The 15,156-nt window shown below is 49.1% G+C and overlaps 1 protein-coding gene across 1 annotated transcript in view; it reads left to right on the top strand.

Annotated features, from left to right (window-relative positions):
• The window catches only part of MXRA7 (matrix-remodelling associated 7), a 29,475-nt gene extending 14,690 nt beyond the window's left edge, over nt 1-14,785 (top strand). The window contains exon 6 of the mRNA XM_010579482.1: nt 14,521-14,785. Coding sequence (XP_010577784.1) covers nt 14,521-14,635 — 115 coding nt within the window. The 3' untranslated portion in view covers nt 14,636-14,785. The remainder of the gene's footprint in view (nt 1-14,520) is intronic.
• Nucleotides 14,786-15,156: the final 371 nt, after the last annotated feature.

Raw genomic sequence — 15,156 nt, 5'->3', positions numbered from 1 at the left:
GAAAGCTGGGTATGTTCAGACCTCTCTCTCCCCATACTACCTTAGTAGCCTTGGGCTCAACGTCTCATTGCACCATGGTCCAGACATCTCCCACCCAGGAAGACATGAGAACAAATAAAGTCATGCTGATTTAGGAGATGGAGACACTGTGGCCCTATATATCTTTGGAACTGTTCCAGCTCCTTCTCTGGCTGCTTAGACCAAATTTTCAGCTGATGCAAGCTGGTGTAGTTCCCCTGATCCCATTAGCAACACATTGATTTACATCTGTTGAGGACCTGATCTCTAGCTACTTCCCCTCCCTTTACCCTGTGGATGGTCTCCAAACTGAGGACATGGGCATAGCTCAGAAATACTGGAGCAAAGTGAGTGTGGAGCTTTAGAGTTCGCTGTGATGGAGCTGAGACTGGAAATGTCCATACACAGGGCTGGCTCCTCAGCTGTTTGTGGTGGGGATTTGCCACGTAGTGGGCCTGACAGAGATGGACAATTATCCATCTCACACTTTTTGCTAAAGTTTCATCTTGAGCCCTGCATCAAGAAAGAGCCTGTCCTGTTACCAAAAAAAAGCTTTCTAGCTCAAGATTTCCCAGCCTATACAAGGGAAATCAACCCCAACCTTGCACCTCGAGCTGCAAAGCCCTATCCAAAGCCAGTCTGTGCTGTCAGTATGAAATCTCTGCCCACATGCAGATGGAGTCCTTCAGCCCACGGGCACGCAGAGCCTGTGCTAAACCAGAGGTGTCAAACCCCACAGCCAAGGGTTTTGCCCTACAAGCAGGCTTTGTGGCAGGCTGCTCCCCAGCAGATGTGTGCAGCTCATACCCCTTCCCTCTCGGGTGAGCTGCTTTCCCAGTGGTGGCTCACCAAGCCTGGGAGATGTTGTTCTCTCCATTGGTCTTCCAAGGGCTGTGGGACCCAATTCTCCACCCAGTGGTGTGCACCTCCTAGAATGATTTGGAGGAATTTGTCACCCCTTGCCTGTGATGCCGTGGTCTAAGTACCACCACAACTGGCATGGTGTAAAGGCCTGACATGGACCAAGTGGAAACTTGAGGGCAGCAGGGAGGGCAAGGATGGAGGGACCGTACCCTGCCCCTGGGTCAGGCATGCTCCTGCTGGCAAGCCTTGCCTCAAGGCCCTTGGGCAACATCTCTGCATTGCCAGCAGCTGGGATGGCCAAGGTTTGTCTCCATGGCAGGAGCAGGGCATTGTGGTAGGCAGTGTAAATCCAGAGACCTACCCAAGGGCTGGTGCTGACACATGCTCACTCTGGTCCTCAGAAAAGCTCGGGTGGTGCATGGGGCTCTGGCAGGCTGCCTTCACTAGCCGAGCCTGCAGCCGTTCTTTCCACATCAAACCTGACCTTCCCACCAAAAGATGTCTTCTCCTTCTCCCCTGACTTCTGGGCTCCCAGTCATCCGGTCTTGGGCTTCATCTGCCTTATAGCACTGCCAGGGGCAAAGATCTGCAAGGGCTCTGTGCTCTTGAGGTCAGCAACAGAAACGAGCTCCAGTTTCCTCTGGCACGGGGTTGATTCTGCATTGGTGGCATCAGAAAAAATGTTGTTTGCTTTCTTCCTTTTGTTATATCTTTATTGTGCCTGAAGCCCCCAACCTGTGAAATGCTAAGCAGGTCTGTTAGTGACACTGTATTTTTCGCCTGGGGAGGGTGGTGGTGGAATGAACTGAGTGACTGTGAGAGAAACCTGTGGGGCTCAATGGGAATTGCTTTTCAGGATCCTGCTAAGCACCAATGCAAAAATCTACCTGCAGCAGGCAAATTCAAACCCTTTGCACCAGCAGCTCCATCCAAACCAGCTCAGCAATCGCTGCTCAGGTTTTCAGGGCCAGGAGTCCTACAGGGCCTTGAGCTGGTTCCTCTGTGGCAAAAAATGCTCCTGCTATCACCTGGGGACACTTGAGGGGACGTTGCCTATGGACAGCAGTGGGATAGGGGTTTTGTACTCGGGACTGTAGAACGGGCTCCAGGGGGTGATGGACCTTCCCTGGGCATGTGGGATCTCCCAGGCATCGCTGCTCACATCCGTCTGGAGCTGTCCCAGGGCAGGACAGTGCACCTAGAACTGATGGACAGTGCCTGGGCATTGGGTCCCTTGGAGGCTCTCAGCAGCTTTCCACACTGAGGGCCATTGGCAGATGTGTTTTTCCTACTGCTCCTTTATTTTCTTCTCTTCCATATTTGTGTTGTTCATTTCTTTAAGGCAGCTTTGTGAATTTTTTTTGTCTTGCTTTGTTGCTGGCTTACCCCCCCAAATCTTCACTGCAGCATCAGCAGCTTTTCATTTCAGGCCTCGCGGGTGGTGTAAGGGGGCAGGGCTGCTGCCAGGTAAGCTCCCGGGCGAGCTGAGTGCAGCGGCTCAGCCCAGTCCTGCATCCTTCTCCCCTGGCAGTCCCGTCCCTCTCCCTGACTCCGTGCACCCTGACCATGCTGCTGATCTGCTGTGACCCAGGTTTGCCACCTTTATGTTGCAGGATTGAGCTGACCTCTGATCTCACATCTCTGTAGCAAGTACCTTAGGTCCTCGGCCACAAACATTCTTGCAAATCTTTTTGGTAAGGACACACTATTTCTTAGAAGTAGTGGTACCACTGGTAACATCTGCTAATGGTTTTTTTTTTTGGTTGTTTTTTTTTTTTTTTTTTTTTTGGTCTCATTTTCTGGGGGAGTGTTTGTTTCTGAGCTGCAGTTGACCGCCTGTCCCACCTCCCTCACCACCTCTCTCCCCTTCCCTCCTCATAACAGATTAATAAGTCCGCTCCCCTATGCCTCCATCTCGCTTTCCATGAGTGCTCGGGGGGAATGGGGGCTCTCACGTTCGGATGCTCACCTCTTCCATCTTGGATGCCTGAAGTTGGACATCCCACAACCACTTCTGTTTACTGATTTGGAAAATTAGAGCTGCTGAGTGAGTGGGTAGTTAGTCTTAAGGTGTGTTGCTGAAGCTGAGACAGGCTTAGTCTTTGATTTTAGCCCTGTCACTCCTCCGGTTTTCCCATGGACCAACAGGTTCCTGTGTGAAGCAGCTTGTAAGCAACCTCCCAAAAATGCAAGTGGGTCTCCCAGACCCCCTTGAGGCTACTTTTTGTGTTGATCACTAGTCCATGAGTCTTAATTTAGGGGACCCCTAATTTTGGAGGTGCCATTGAAAGAATTATTTGCCTTTTCCAGGAAGAGCTATAGGACTTCAGATAGGAGAGGACAGGCATGCAGTAGATTGGATTATTTAACCAAAACCCCACTTCTGCTCTAACCTGCATCACTCCAGAAGTTGTGGTTGTCTCGCCTAGTATTCACTTGAGTCTTGTGGCTTCAAACTGGTGCTAAATCTGGACTAAAAGGGGAAGGAATGTGACCTTTACTGAGTGATGCAACTTCCTGCTTCTGGTTACTTCAGTCTTGAAAAAATAGAGGGACTGCTCAGTGAGGGAGGAGGACAGTAAGTCTAGCTGGCAAATACATCTGCTCAGGTGGTGGTTGTGCTTGATCACACCTGGCGGGTCACCAGTACTTCTAGAACAGAAGCACGTAGCGTTTGCTCCCCTGGGGGAGAAAAATAGTCTGGGCAGGAAGGGGAAGAGTGCAGGGGAAGGATGCAGCCCTTAGTCAAGCCAGCACAGCGTATTTCCCAAATCCTTCTCTTCTGCACCTGAGGCTTTTGGCCATCTATTGCCAACTGTAGCTGCCATGGTGCAAAGCACTAGTTAAGGCTGAGAAATATGACTTGTAGCAGTGCAGCTTGCCCCGGTTCAGACAGGGTTGAGTTGTGTCGGCGTGAGACACAGCCCACAGGGGCCGACTGTTAGGTGTTGCTGTCCTGGCTGGGCACCTTGTGCAGATGAGGAAGGGCTCCTCAGTGCGCCTTCAGGGCCTGGCTTGCATGGATAGATTGAAGTGGTCTCTGCCAGCTGCTCTTCAAACCTCCCTTGAGGTTGAAAGAGGTTAGTGGGGGTTTTTTGCAGTTCGAGAGGAGTATGATCAGGACTCTGTTGAGCACTGACAGCTGCAACAAGGCTCCAGACATAGTAAAAGAGAAAACAATCAGGAGAAATGACCCCTTGGGTCTCTGCTTTCAGTTCTCTCTTTCCATGAGGCAGAGCAGGTCCCAGCCAAGTCTTGGTTGGCCTCGGTGATGCCAAGGGGTTGAGCTGTCTGTGCTCTGTCCTTGCTGCTCTTTGCTAGGTGTGTTGGCTGGAGAAAGGAGAGCAGATCCCATCTGATGGTCTGTGAAAAGGTTTCTCCTCTCTGTCCTCTCTCTTGTTTCTGGGATTTAGGAAGAGGTGAGGGTGGAGAGCCAGAAGCTGCCCCATGGGGCCTTAGCTAGGGCACTCTTGCAGACCCCTTGAGCAGGGTCTGAGTGAATGGCACCGAACTGCTCAGACATGCTCTGCTGTTTGCAGGTGCACTCATGGATAGAGCAGGTGATCCCCCAGACCGCAGTCTAGTCTGTGTAAGACTGAGGAGAAGGTAGGGATGGCTGCCAAGTTTCCTTGCCTAATGGGCTCAGTTCCTGCAGCCAGGGGACCCATTGTAGCAGCAGATTTTTCTCCTGCCTCTCAATCCTCTCTTCACATCTCCTGGCCAGCCACGGATGGGTTGAGGAGTAACTGCTTGAATCCAGGCTAGATTTAAGCCTAGGGCTCGACTGCAAGTTGGAATTCATGCAAGGGGAATTGGATGGCTGTAAATCTCATGTTCAGTCCTTTTCTTGGTGGTAATTTAGCAATGGAAACCTGTCTCCTCCCCAGCTGGGTTCAGAGGACCTCTTGGTTATGAGGCACTGAATAAAACTGGGCTTGGACCCTGGAGTTTCAGCAAGGCAGGGTGCCCTGGATGGACACTGGCTATAGGGAATGGCAGAGAGGAGAGACCTTTCCCTGCTCTGCCAGACATCCCAGACCAATGTGGGGATGCAGCTGTGGTTTGAGGGAGAACTGTGCTGAAGTCTGGTTTTGAATGAGACAATGCTTGTGGTGACAACTCTGGAGCACACAAGGGCAGGAAGCAGCTGCAGGGGTTTAATGACTGTGTTGACAGACCTTGACCTATTTTGAACATCTCCACTACTAGCCCTCCAAAAATAAGTGGGTGGGACTGGGCTGGGGGAGGTTGCATTTCGGGAGAGCTCTCCATCAGCATCTGTCCCTGTCCACCCCCTGCATTGCCATCACATAGCCCTGGCTCGCTTGCTTGCTCCCCCCTCTGTATAGCATGGGATCTGGGTCTCTTTCTCGTCCCTTCTCTTTTGCTAATCTTCACCCCCCCAACCCAGTGGCTTTGCTGTCCTGTCCTGTCCTGTCCAGCATGGTGCTTCTTTTGGATGAGGGAAGCTGGTAAGTTTGGGCTTTCTTTGGGGTTTTATTATTTGTTTGCTTTTCATCTTCTGCAGCACGATAGTCGTCCTGGGCTGAGGGAGGAGGAGTAGCAGCAGGGGACTGCGAAGCCTAGGGCCATGGGATTCTTCAGGTCAGGCTGGCAACTGCTTCACTGCAGCCACCAGCCACAGGGATGGCACTGACCATGGGCAAGGCTGCTTCCAGCTGCAAAACACCCAGCGCGTGAGGCACCTTTTCTTCCCACCTGCCTCTTGTAGGAAAGGGGTACTGTGTGTTTGGGGGTCCCTCCTGAGCTCCCCCTGCTCTGATGTTCCCTCCGAACGTGCCAGATTCCACTTGTATGAGGAGGGAGTCTCCTGGTGGCCCAGTGCTGTTCCCTGCCTCCACCATATCCCCAGGGAAAATGTCCTCTGACCTCCAAGATGTCAGTGGACTTGAGCTCTGGCCCTATTTATAGAGCATCTGACTGAGTCATGAGTCCCCAGCAGCTTTAAAAACAGAGCAACTAGGATGCCTCCCTCAGAAATCCAGGGAAGGGGAGGCCAGGAAGCCCCTTCCCTGTCTCCTCCTCCTGTACTGGAGAGGAAACTTTTGCAAGCTCCCCCATAGCCTTTGCAGGGTGTGAGTCTCTGAGCCTGCCCTGGCCTGAGATTTCAGATCAGACAGCAACTCTGCTTGAGCTCCTGGGTTTTTTCTTTTGGCTCAGGTCCTGAATTGTCCTAGCTTGTGGCTGCTGCTCTGCGTCTCCCTCACCCAACGCTCACGACTTGTCTTCATCTGCTTCTGCTTAATCCTGCGCGGCATGGGCAGCTTGCCGTTCTCTATCTGCTAACTCTCTGGGAGCCTGGCTCTGCCTCTCCTGCGGCTCCCCTGCGGCCAGGAGAGACCAAGGGCTGTGGGGAATCAGGGCATCGCACCATGCTGGGTGCAAACTGGTAGACAGCGAGATGGAGCACAAACGCTGAGTGATGGAGGAAAGGACAGGCTGGCCCGTCCATGGCTTTCCCTACTGCTGCGGCGTTGGCCGGGGGCGTCAGGAGTGTTGCAAGGGGATGGGCACAGGGCTGAAGGAGGCGATTGTAGCCTCTTGGCTGAGCTGGCCAGGAGCTTGAGCCACCTTCCTGGCTGTGCTCTGGCCTTTTCGGCTGTTGCTGCTGTGGCTGGGAAACATGGGAGGCTTCTGCCTTGAAACAGCAGTGGGCAAGGTCCGCTCAGGGGGTGACGCAGTCCCCGACCCCACTGACTTCTTGCTGGCCCCTATCCTAAAGGCAATGGGACTTGCGCTCCCTGGTCCACGCAGGCTCCAGCAGTCTCAACTGCTTTCCTGGTGTTCCTGAGGAGCACTAGGTATTTCCCAAGGTTGAGTGCACCTTTCAACTTTTCTGTCCTGCTGGAGGAATTTCAGATTTGTGTTGATAGAAGCTCCCTTTGGTACCTCTCACTCTCCCGCTCTTCTCTTTTCTAAGTACTGACTGTCTCTCCCTGTTCTGCATTTAAGTCCTCTCTTTCTGTGTTTTACCTATTGGCTGAAGCAACTGGCCCACACTTTTAGGACCACTGGGAAAGCTTAGATTTATTATGTCATTCTTCATATTTTTCCTGCAATACCCCAATCCTGGACAAGACTGGGTTATGGTCACTACCAGAAATGACATGGTAGCTGTCCCCATGGTAAAGAAATAGGAAGCAGTGGTGGGACCATCCCCAGCAGTGAGAACTGCCTGGGGAGAGCTTGACCACTCATTGCTGGATCTGCCCAGGGCTTTTTTTCACTGCTCTTGATCCTCAAGGGTCAATCCTAGCCTGTCTGAAGCCAGATTGCTATCTGCCCTCCTTGCCAAGATTTCAGACCAGAGGACTGATGGTCCCGACAAGCCGAGCACCTTACCTCTCTGCCAGGGGAAGGAGCTGGGAATGCTCCATGCTTCTGAAAATCAGCTTTCTGAGTGAAACTATTCCTGAAAAGGGCATAAGCAATTACCAGAGGTGGTTACAGCAAGATGCTCTGGGATCTCCTTAGAGTGGGTCAGAACTCCTTTGGAAAGCTATAGTCTATGGATGGGCTGCAGGATTTCCTGACCTGCTGAGGATTTTGCACACATGAGGGATACATGCAGATGGGAATACCACCAGCCCACCCCCTCTGTCAGTGCTGGGATGCTGTCTGCTCTCAAAGGCAAGAAGCCTTGTGCCAATGCCATGGCTGAGTTGGATTGAGGGGAATGCTTCTGAGGCCACAAGAAGGACACCCAGTTTCCATGCTTCAGGAGAAGCATGGTCTTTTGAGACCTTCAGTACCTGAGCCTCCCTCATAATCCAGGACCCACTCTTGTCTGAGCTCCTTGTTCTCTAGCTGTTCCTTGCACAGAAGCATGTCCAGCTGACAAATCATACGATTCACTGACTTGGCCCTCAGCTTGGGCCAGAGCAGAGATATTTGGATAATCTGTATCTGAAGAAAGGATACAGGCTTCCAGCAAAAGAAGACCCTAACCTGGTTTGATTGATGTGCTGCTGGGGGAAAGCATGCTGATCAGGTTGATTTCATCATCCAAGGTGAATGGAAAGGAGGGAAGAGCCAAGGATAAGCAGTGGTTCAAAGCTCTCAGCCTCCATACCAAGCTAATTAAGTCTTTCAGGCTCCGTGGCAGCAGTGCCAGAGCTTCTCAGCCTGGGGGTTTATATGGCCCTGATGTCCCCAGTGATGGACTGCCTCATGCTCTTTAGTCTAATCCCCCTCACAGCTTGCTCCAGGAGCAGAAAGGGGTATCCCTGCTGTGCAGATGGGGAATTTATGGCTCTGACGGACATCCTCTATTAAGTTCATGCTTGGTTTAAGATCATCTCACCCCAGCTGTTGGCCCTGTCCAGGAGGTGAGTATCCCTGTGAGGGGCTGCAGGCTGCAACTGAGCCTCCTCCTCCACCCTCCCTGATGTCCTCCATCCCTCCCCGCTCCAACTGCAGCATGCTGGAGGGGACCTCTCCTTCTGGGCCCCCGTGGCAACAAGCTTATGCCCTCACGCGTGAAATCTGATTATGCTTGCGTGACTTGAGCAGGATGATCCGATCCTCAGTGCTGCGAATCCCGCAGAGCGATTATCCACTCCGGAGAATTTCCTTTCTTTGTCCTAATGGGCTGGCCACTGAGCCTCTGCAGTGTTGCTTGAGGTCCCACGTGATGCTTCACCCTGCATCTCCCATCTGGGATCTGGGTCGCTGGCTGCACTTACGAGGCTGCTGGAGAAGGCAACCTTTTGCAGAAGAGTGAGGAAGAAATGAGGCTGTAACTTGCCTTCATGCTGTGGCTGGCAGGAGTAAGGGACTTTCAAATGGGGTTCAGGTGTTACCTGTGAACAGTGAACCCTCTTGAATCCAGGATGAATTAGGCTGGGGTGCATCTGTGAGTGTTTGTAAGTACCCAGGCACTGTGTCTTGTAGCTTCCCTTTACCTCAGTGCAGGTCTCTGTGTCCATGGGCAGCTGCCCAGCCTACTGTCAGGTGTTTCCCAGCGTGGATGGTTGGGCCATGAGAAATGCTGGGGAAGTAAGGGCAGAGTGTCTGAAAGGTTCAGACTGAGAACAAGGGAACACATTTTTTTTTTAGCCCTGGCTCTGCTAACAACATGCTGCAAGACCTCAGGGAGTGCCTGGATGTCCCCACTCACAAAACACATCTAATGATTTCGCTCTCCTTCCCTGGGACATTGGGAGAGCTTCCCATCAAAAGGAAGCCTTGTGACCTGCAGAGAGTCTTGCGATTTTTGCCTTCTTCCTTTGAACACACACAGCTGTAGGAGGACTGAGAAAGGTCGACCTGTTCAGGCACCCTGCCCTGTGAAACCAGTACTCATTCCTGGCTCATCTGGCTTCAGGTGAGAAGAGGGATCTGGGCTGGACAAGGGTGCCAGCAGCCCAGGGAGGCTCTGCACAGGACAGTGAGGTGGTAACCCCTGGAGCTAACGAAGGCTTCCAATTAGGTGGGCTTCAGCTCTCATCAGTAGGTCAGAAAGGTTGTAACTTAGATTGGTGCCAGGCAAAACGATTTACACTTCTGATTGGGTTTCGACTATCCTGCTGCAGTTGATGAAGCAAAGTGCCTCCTCCTTAGAGGCACGAGGTGTGCCAACAGTGGCTTGTTCTGCCCTGAGGTGGGAAGTTGCTTCGCCTTCCCCCCACACACGTACTGAGTTTTCCCCCTGCTCATTTATGTGAATGATAATGAACCAACCTGAGGGGTGAAATGACTGAAATGATTTCTCTTCTCTCCCTGTTTCTCTTTGCAGAACTGAAGACTATATGAAGTTGTCCCTAGCCTCCTCCTAAAGGCATCCCTTGGCATCTTTAAAGGCTTGAGAGAAATACCAAAACCAACCAAACACACCCATAAGAGAAATCCATAAACCCTCAAAACTTGGGATCCCCTCTTGGTCTGAAGTTGAGTTCTTCAAAAACTCCTGTGGTGTCAAGTTTGAGGAGATCCTGTTGTGTGGCTCCATGGACTGGGGCTGGGCGCAAGCAGTGACTTGAGTTGTGTTTGGGGGGCTGGGATGAACCTTCCTCCCTCTCCCCCAAACAGAACCCAAATTGGACACTAAATATGCAGCGAGTCTATTAGTTGTGTTCATTACCATGTATTAGGCCTGACATGAAATCTGTGTTGTTCCTTTATTGGGGTGAGCGAACCATAGCTCTTCTCCCAGACCAGCCTGGACCTTAGACCAGACTATGTTGCTTCCTGGGGCCAAACTCCTCTTTATTGCTGGAGGGTGGGAACTGCCTATGATTTCAAGTGTTGTATAACACTGCTTTATTCTGAGGGCTGGAGGGATAAAGTGGGGTCCAAGTGAGGGATGGCAGATGGTAGCTGGACTGACTCAAATCTTGCTTCTGTAGTTATTTTAGCAGAGAGCTGATTCTGTAGGTAGACAGAAGACTCTAGAAGTGATGAAGATTGATAGTTTAGCTGTTCTGCTTGTGGTGGAGGTTTAGGAGACCACACTTTGGCTGCTGTTAATATCTGGATTCTCACTTTTCCCTACTCCAGTTCCCAAGAGGAGAGACCCAAGGAGGTAGCTACGGCATCAGGGGTTCCCTCTGGCTCAGGATGAGATAGTGGGAGTCCTGGAAGAGACACTGTCCCCATTCCTCTGCCCGCTTGCTATTCCAGTGTCCTCTTCTCTTGCTAGCCCTGTGGCTTGTCCACTGGAGCCAGAGCTCAGCATTGCTCCTCAGCTCTGTCACATATAGAAGATGAATTTGGCTGGGCACATATACCTGCTTCAGACATAGGAGGTTTCAAATCAAACCCAGCTGGTTTGCAAGAGTGAGAAGAGGGTCCCAGTCCTCTAGCAATGTTGTAGAAATATCAGGCTAGGTGGGGATGTGTCCTTCAAAGTTTCTCTTTCACTGCCGGACAACTGCCTCTTGGCTAACGCTGCAAACATATCGGAAACCCAACAGGCTGCTTTTTTTTTTTTTCCCCCCTTTTTAATTCCTATGCAGACAATACTTGAAACCTTGTACACAGTTGTCCTTTCCAGCGCCTGGGGTTGGCAAACTCTTAATAAAAGGGCTCATTTAAAGAACAGCAGGAGGCTTCAGCTTTAGAAGAGGCTGGGCTGCCCCTTCCCAGCCGACAACTGCAAGCGTGTTCAGTGGTTTGCATATGAATTTAGGCACATCTGGATCCTCTGCTTCAACATCCCGCTGGTACAGCTGCTGTGTCCCCTTGGTGCTGGCTGGCTGACTCTGTGTCCCGAGCACCCAACTATGCAAAGAATGCCTTATATACATTGTGTTTAAGTTACATGGCAATATGTACATCGAGCAAAGTCTATAGCTGAGTCCAGATTTTTGCTAGTGGCAGCGAGTCAAACGATTTCTTCAACTCAAATGGCTGTCTGGGTATTTTTTACTTTTGTTTGTTTTGTTTGTTTGTTTTGTATCTGATGGTGGCTCTTATACAAAGGACTGTAATTCTAGTGGCTTGAATCTGTAAAAATTGCCTTTGTTTGGTCCAATAAACCTTTGAATAGTTTATTTGGTTTGTGCTTGTTCTCCCTGCCTCTAGCAGCTTGTAACTTCTTTCTCAAGAGATTTGTGTTGAAAATCTGGATTTTAGGTTAGAGGTACATTCTGCCCTCCTATGCCTTTTACCCCATAAATGATTCCACTGGCTTCTTTAACAATAGAGTCAGACCAGTGGTGAACGTCAGGGATTTTCCCTTATTTCTGCTGGAGCAATGCAGCGTTGCAGCAGGATCCTGGTCTTGTTTGGCTGCAGAACAATTAGCAACGTTCCCAAGGCAGAGCTCTGCCCAGGATTTCAGCTGGTGTGAACATGGGTACCTAGCAGTTCCTGAAATGGAGATCACCTTTAACATACCTATGGCTCACTGCCCCAAACCTCCATTAATTGTAGAAGTCTTGGACTGAAATGTCTAAAAAGAGCCTGAGGGAGTTAAGTATGCAAATTCAATTGCCTATCAAGAAGAATTAGACTGCTTTGAAAATCCTTAATTCATCTATTTTGTCAGGAATAAGTAAAATCCTGTTTGACATCCTAAATCCAAGTAGTTTTGAGGACAGCACTTGTGGGAAGAGAGAATGATTTTACTTGTGAATGGGATAGGTTTGATTCAAAATAATCAAAAAAAAAAAACCAAACTCCAAGCTGGAGCACTACAAAGTTGATTTGCAAGGTCACCTTTGATAGGAGAAGCTCCTTTTTGAAACCACTTTCATGTTTTTGATGCCTTACTCTTCCTTCCCAGGCTCTTTTCTCTCTTTACCTTTGTTTTGCTCTCCCTTTGTTGTAGATGATGTAGCACAGAGAAGTAACAGCTCTTTTTTATTTCTGTTTTTCAGACACACAGTCATGATATTTAAAGTTGAGGGGAGAGCCAAAATGCATTGATGTTGTGCTTAAAAAAATTGAGTGAATATTTTCTGTGATCTTGATTTTGGAGGTTTAGAGACAAGGATATGGGCCTTTGGGGAGGTTTCAGCAGTGTTAATGTCTGTGAAATAACAAGCGAGGGATGCAGACCTGTGTGGAGCACTCCCAGCTGGCATGCATTTCAGACACGTGAGGCAAAGCTGTGTATTGAATTTCTCCACATCAGACTGGAGACATGCCCTCTGGTGCCCAGCAGTGATCTAAAATAAAATATTGATCACTAATGACCATGCTTCCCTTCCTCTTGTCTGGAAAGGGCAGTTGGATGCTATTCATGTAAGCACAAAAAATTACAGAAGAGACAGACAAATCCAGGCGCTTGACAGCCTACGGCCAGAGGTTTCGTAACCAGAAGATCCCACATCATTATCAGAATATGTTTGGCCTTAGGACAATTGTATTTTAATTGCAATAGAAAAGAATTGGCAAATGAGCTTTCTTTTGGCAGGATCTGTTTTTTTCCTGCCCTGCCTGCTGCAATGGTGCTGGGAGGACAGCCTGCTGTTCCTGCTTCTGCTGGGGCTTAGTCCAGGAGAGGGGAAAATGCAGAGCCCCACTCTGCAGAAGCTCAGCACGTGAAGGCTCCTCTGCTCATTCCTGACTGTCTCATTCCATTGATCTTGTTCGTGGTGTGGTTGCTTCTGATGTGTTGATGCTGTCCTCTCTTCTTTCAAGCAAAGATTGTGTCCTCATTTTGCCTGTCAATAGGTATTTCTATCCCTCCTGTTAGTGGAACAACTAATAGCTTGTCCACACAGGACTTGCAGGAAGACTACTCCAGGTTAAATAATGGCCTGCATTTAAATGGATTAATTACAGTGTATTAAAGTCCTATGTGGAAAGCTGGCTGTGATGGGGACAAAGGACTCTTGACAGGGTGACCATGTGGAAGTAAAAGCCAGAGTCTGTCTTTCTAGCCCACGGGAGGTCTAAAGAAGCTAAACAAGCAGGAGGAGCTGGGATTGCGGCAGATCTGTGCTCTGAGCTGCTAAGTTATCACTGAATTTCAGCCCCACAGTCATGTAAGGGCAAAATGAGCCTTGAAGTATTAGAAACTGCTTCTCCCTTGTTACAGCCATAAAGCACCACAACCTCATTGGTTCTTTTAATCTCACACAGGAGATTCAGATATGAGGTGTGCTAGGCAATATTGCAGTCTGACCCCAATCACGTAGAGTCCAGCAATGAGAACGTACCAGCCCACAGCCAGCTCTGACTGGAGCCAAGGGGCACATTCATTTTGCCCTAAAAGAGGATTTGTAGACTGTTGCATCAGTTCGTGAGCTACCTGCGAAAAAGTGACACTCCTGTGCTGCCCACCTTTCTGTGTCCCTGAGTGATGATCAGTAGATGTATAACCAATATAAGCCCTCCTACAAAGTTTCCTCAAATAAAGCCCTGTGACAGATACAAATCTTTGTGCTGCAGGACATACAACAATGGTTAACTGCTTCAGGTTACGGAAAATCAGGATATGTTCTTTTATGGGGAGAAGGGAGTTAATCATCTACTACAGGACTTTCTAGGGATGGAAATCTGAGCTAGATGGTCCACTGGTCAGCCTCTGCCCACACAGGGATCATCTTGTTGCTGGACTGGCTACATGAGTCCATGTCACCATTTGACACTGGCAGATGAACTCTCGAATCAAAGCAAATTTCTGTCTGTGATCTTATCTTCCAGTGGCTGATTAAAGTCATGTCCACACTGGAAGGTAGTCTGGTCTCTAGTTTTCAGGTAGGGTACGCATTTAAAATTTAATAGCTATTCCTGAATTACTCTGTATCTACATACTCTTATTACAGAATGAAAGGACACTGTGCTGATGATGCTTAATCCAGTTTCATTATGGAGTCTGCTAAATTGGGACATGTTGGTCTTATGAAATTCCACATGTCGAGTTATCTTGAAACTTTGAGTATAGATAAGCCCTAAGGAACTCCAAAGGTAGTGTTACAGCAGTCTGTTTTAACTCCATATTTAAAGAACTGCAGAGAGATGTGCAGGATGATTGGATAGATGGGAAGGTGCAGGAAGGAGAACCAGAGGCTATCTCTTTCTTATCTCCCATGGGCAGATTTCCTGCAGCCAGTAAGGCTTGTAAAATGACCTGCTTTTGGCTTTGTGTTTCATTTGACCATGGTGTTCTTGCTCAAAGTGCCTTCTGGGGACTGGCTATTCCTACTTGTCCTTTTTTTTTGACAGGGTTCAGAGAGAGCAGCTGGCTGCCATCTTCAGGCTCATGAAGGAAAAAAGTGACACATTTGGAGAGATGTCTGAAGGAGACATGAAGGAGCAGCTTAGACTGTATGATATATAACCTTGCAACCAGTGGAGACTATGCCCAAAAGTCATCTTGGCCCTTATTATGCAGGACACTGGAGGCTGTAGTACTATAAACCTGTTTTGGTAGTTATTTTGCAGTTCCAGTTTGTTTTGCAAATGCATATAGGCCTGTGATATGTATTTCAAAAGACTTGTCATTTCTCACCCTTTTTATTGTTTTTCCTTGAAGAGCTATCATGATATTTTCATCTCATACAGAGATTTTTACCTCTTTCTGTCTGGGTCACATGTCTCAGTCATACAAAGCAGTTAAACTCGCAATTTTTTTCTGGCCATGCTTTATAAAAACAAACTTTAAAACCTAGTCTTTATCAGTTTGATATCTGAAGGAAGCCAAAGATGATAGATATAAAATGGATGAAAATAATAGAATCATGGAATAACTCAGGTTGGAAGGGACCTAAGGAGGTCTGTAGTCCAACCTCCTGCTCAAAGTAGCATCAGCTATGCGACCAAGCCAGGTTACTCAGGGCTTTATCCTGTTGGCTCTTGAAA

The sequence above is a fragment of the Haliaeetus leucocephalus genome, unplaced genomic scaffold, assembly GCF_000737465.1.
Source record: "Haliaeetus leucocephalus isolate CR32 unplaced genomic scaffold, Haliaeetus_leucocephalus-4.0 Scaffold657, whole genome shotgun sequence".
Lineage (NCBI taxonomy): Eukaryota > Metazoa > Chordata > Aves > Accipitriformes > Accipitridae > Haliaeetus > Haliaeetus leucocephalus.
This window is presented reverse-complemented; position numbering and strand designations above follow the sequence as displayed.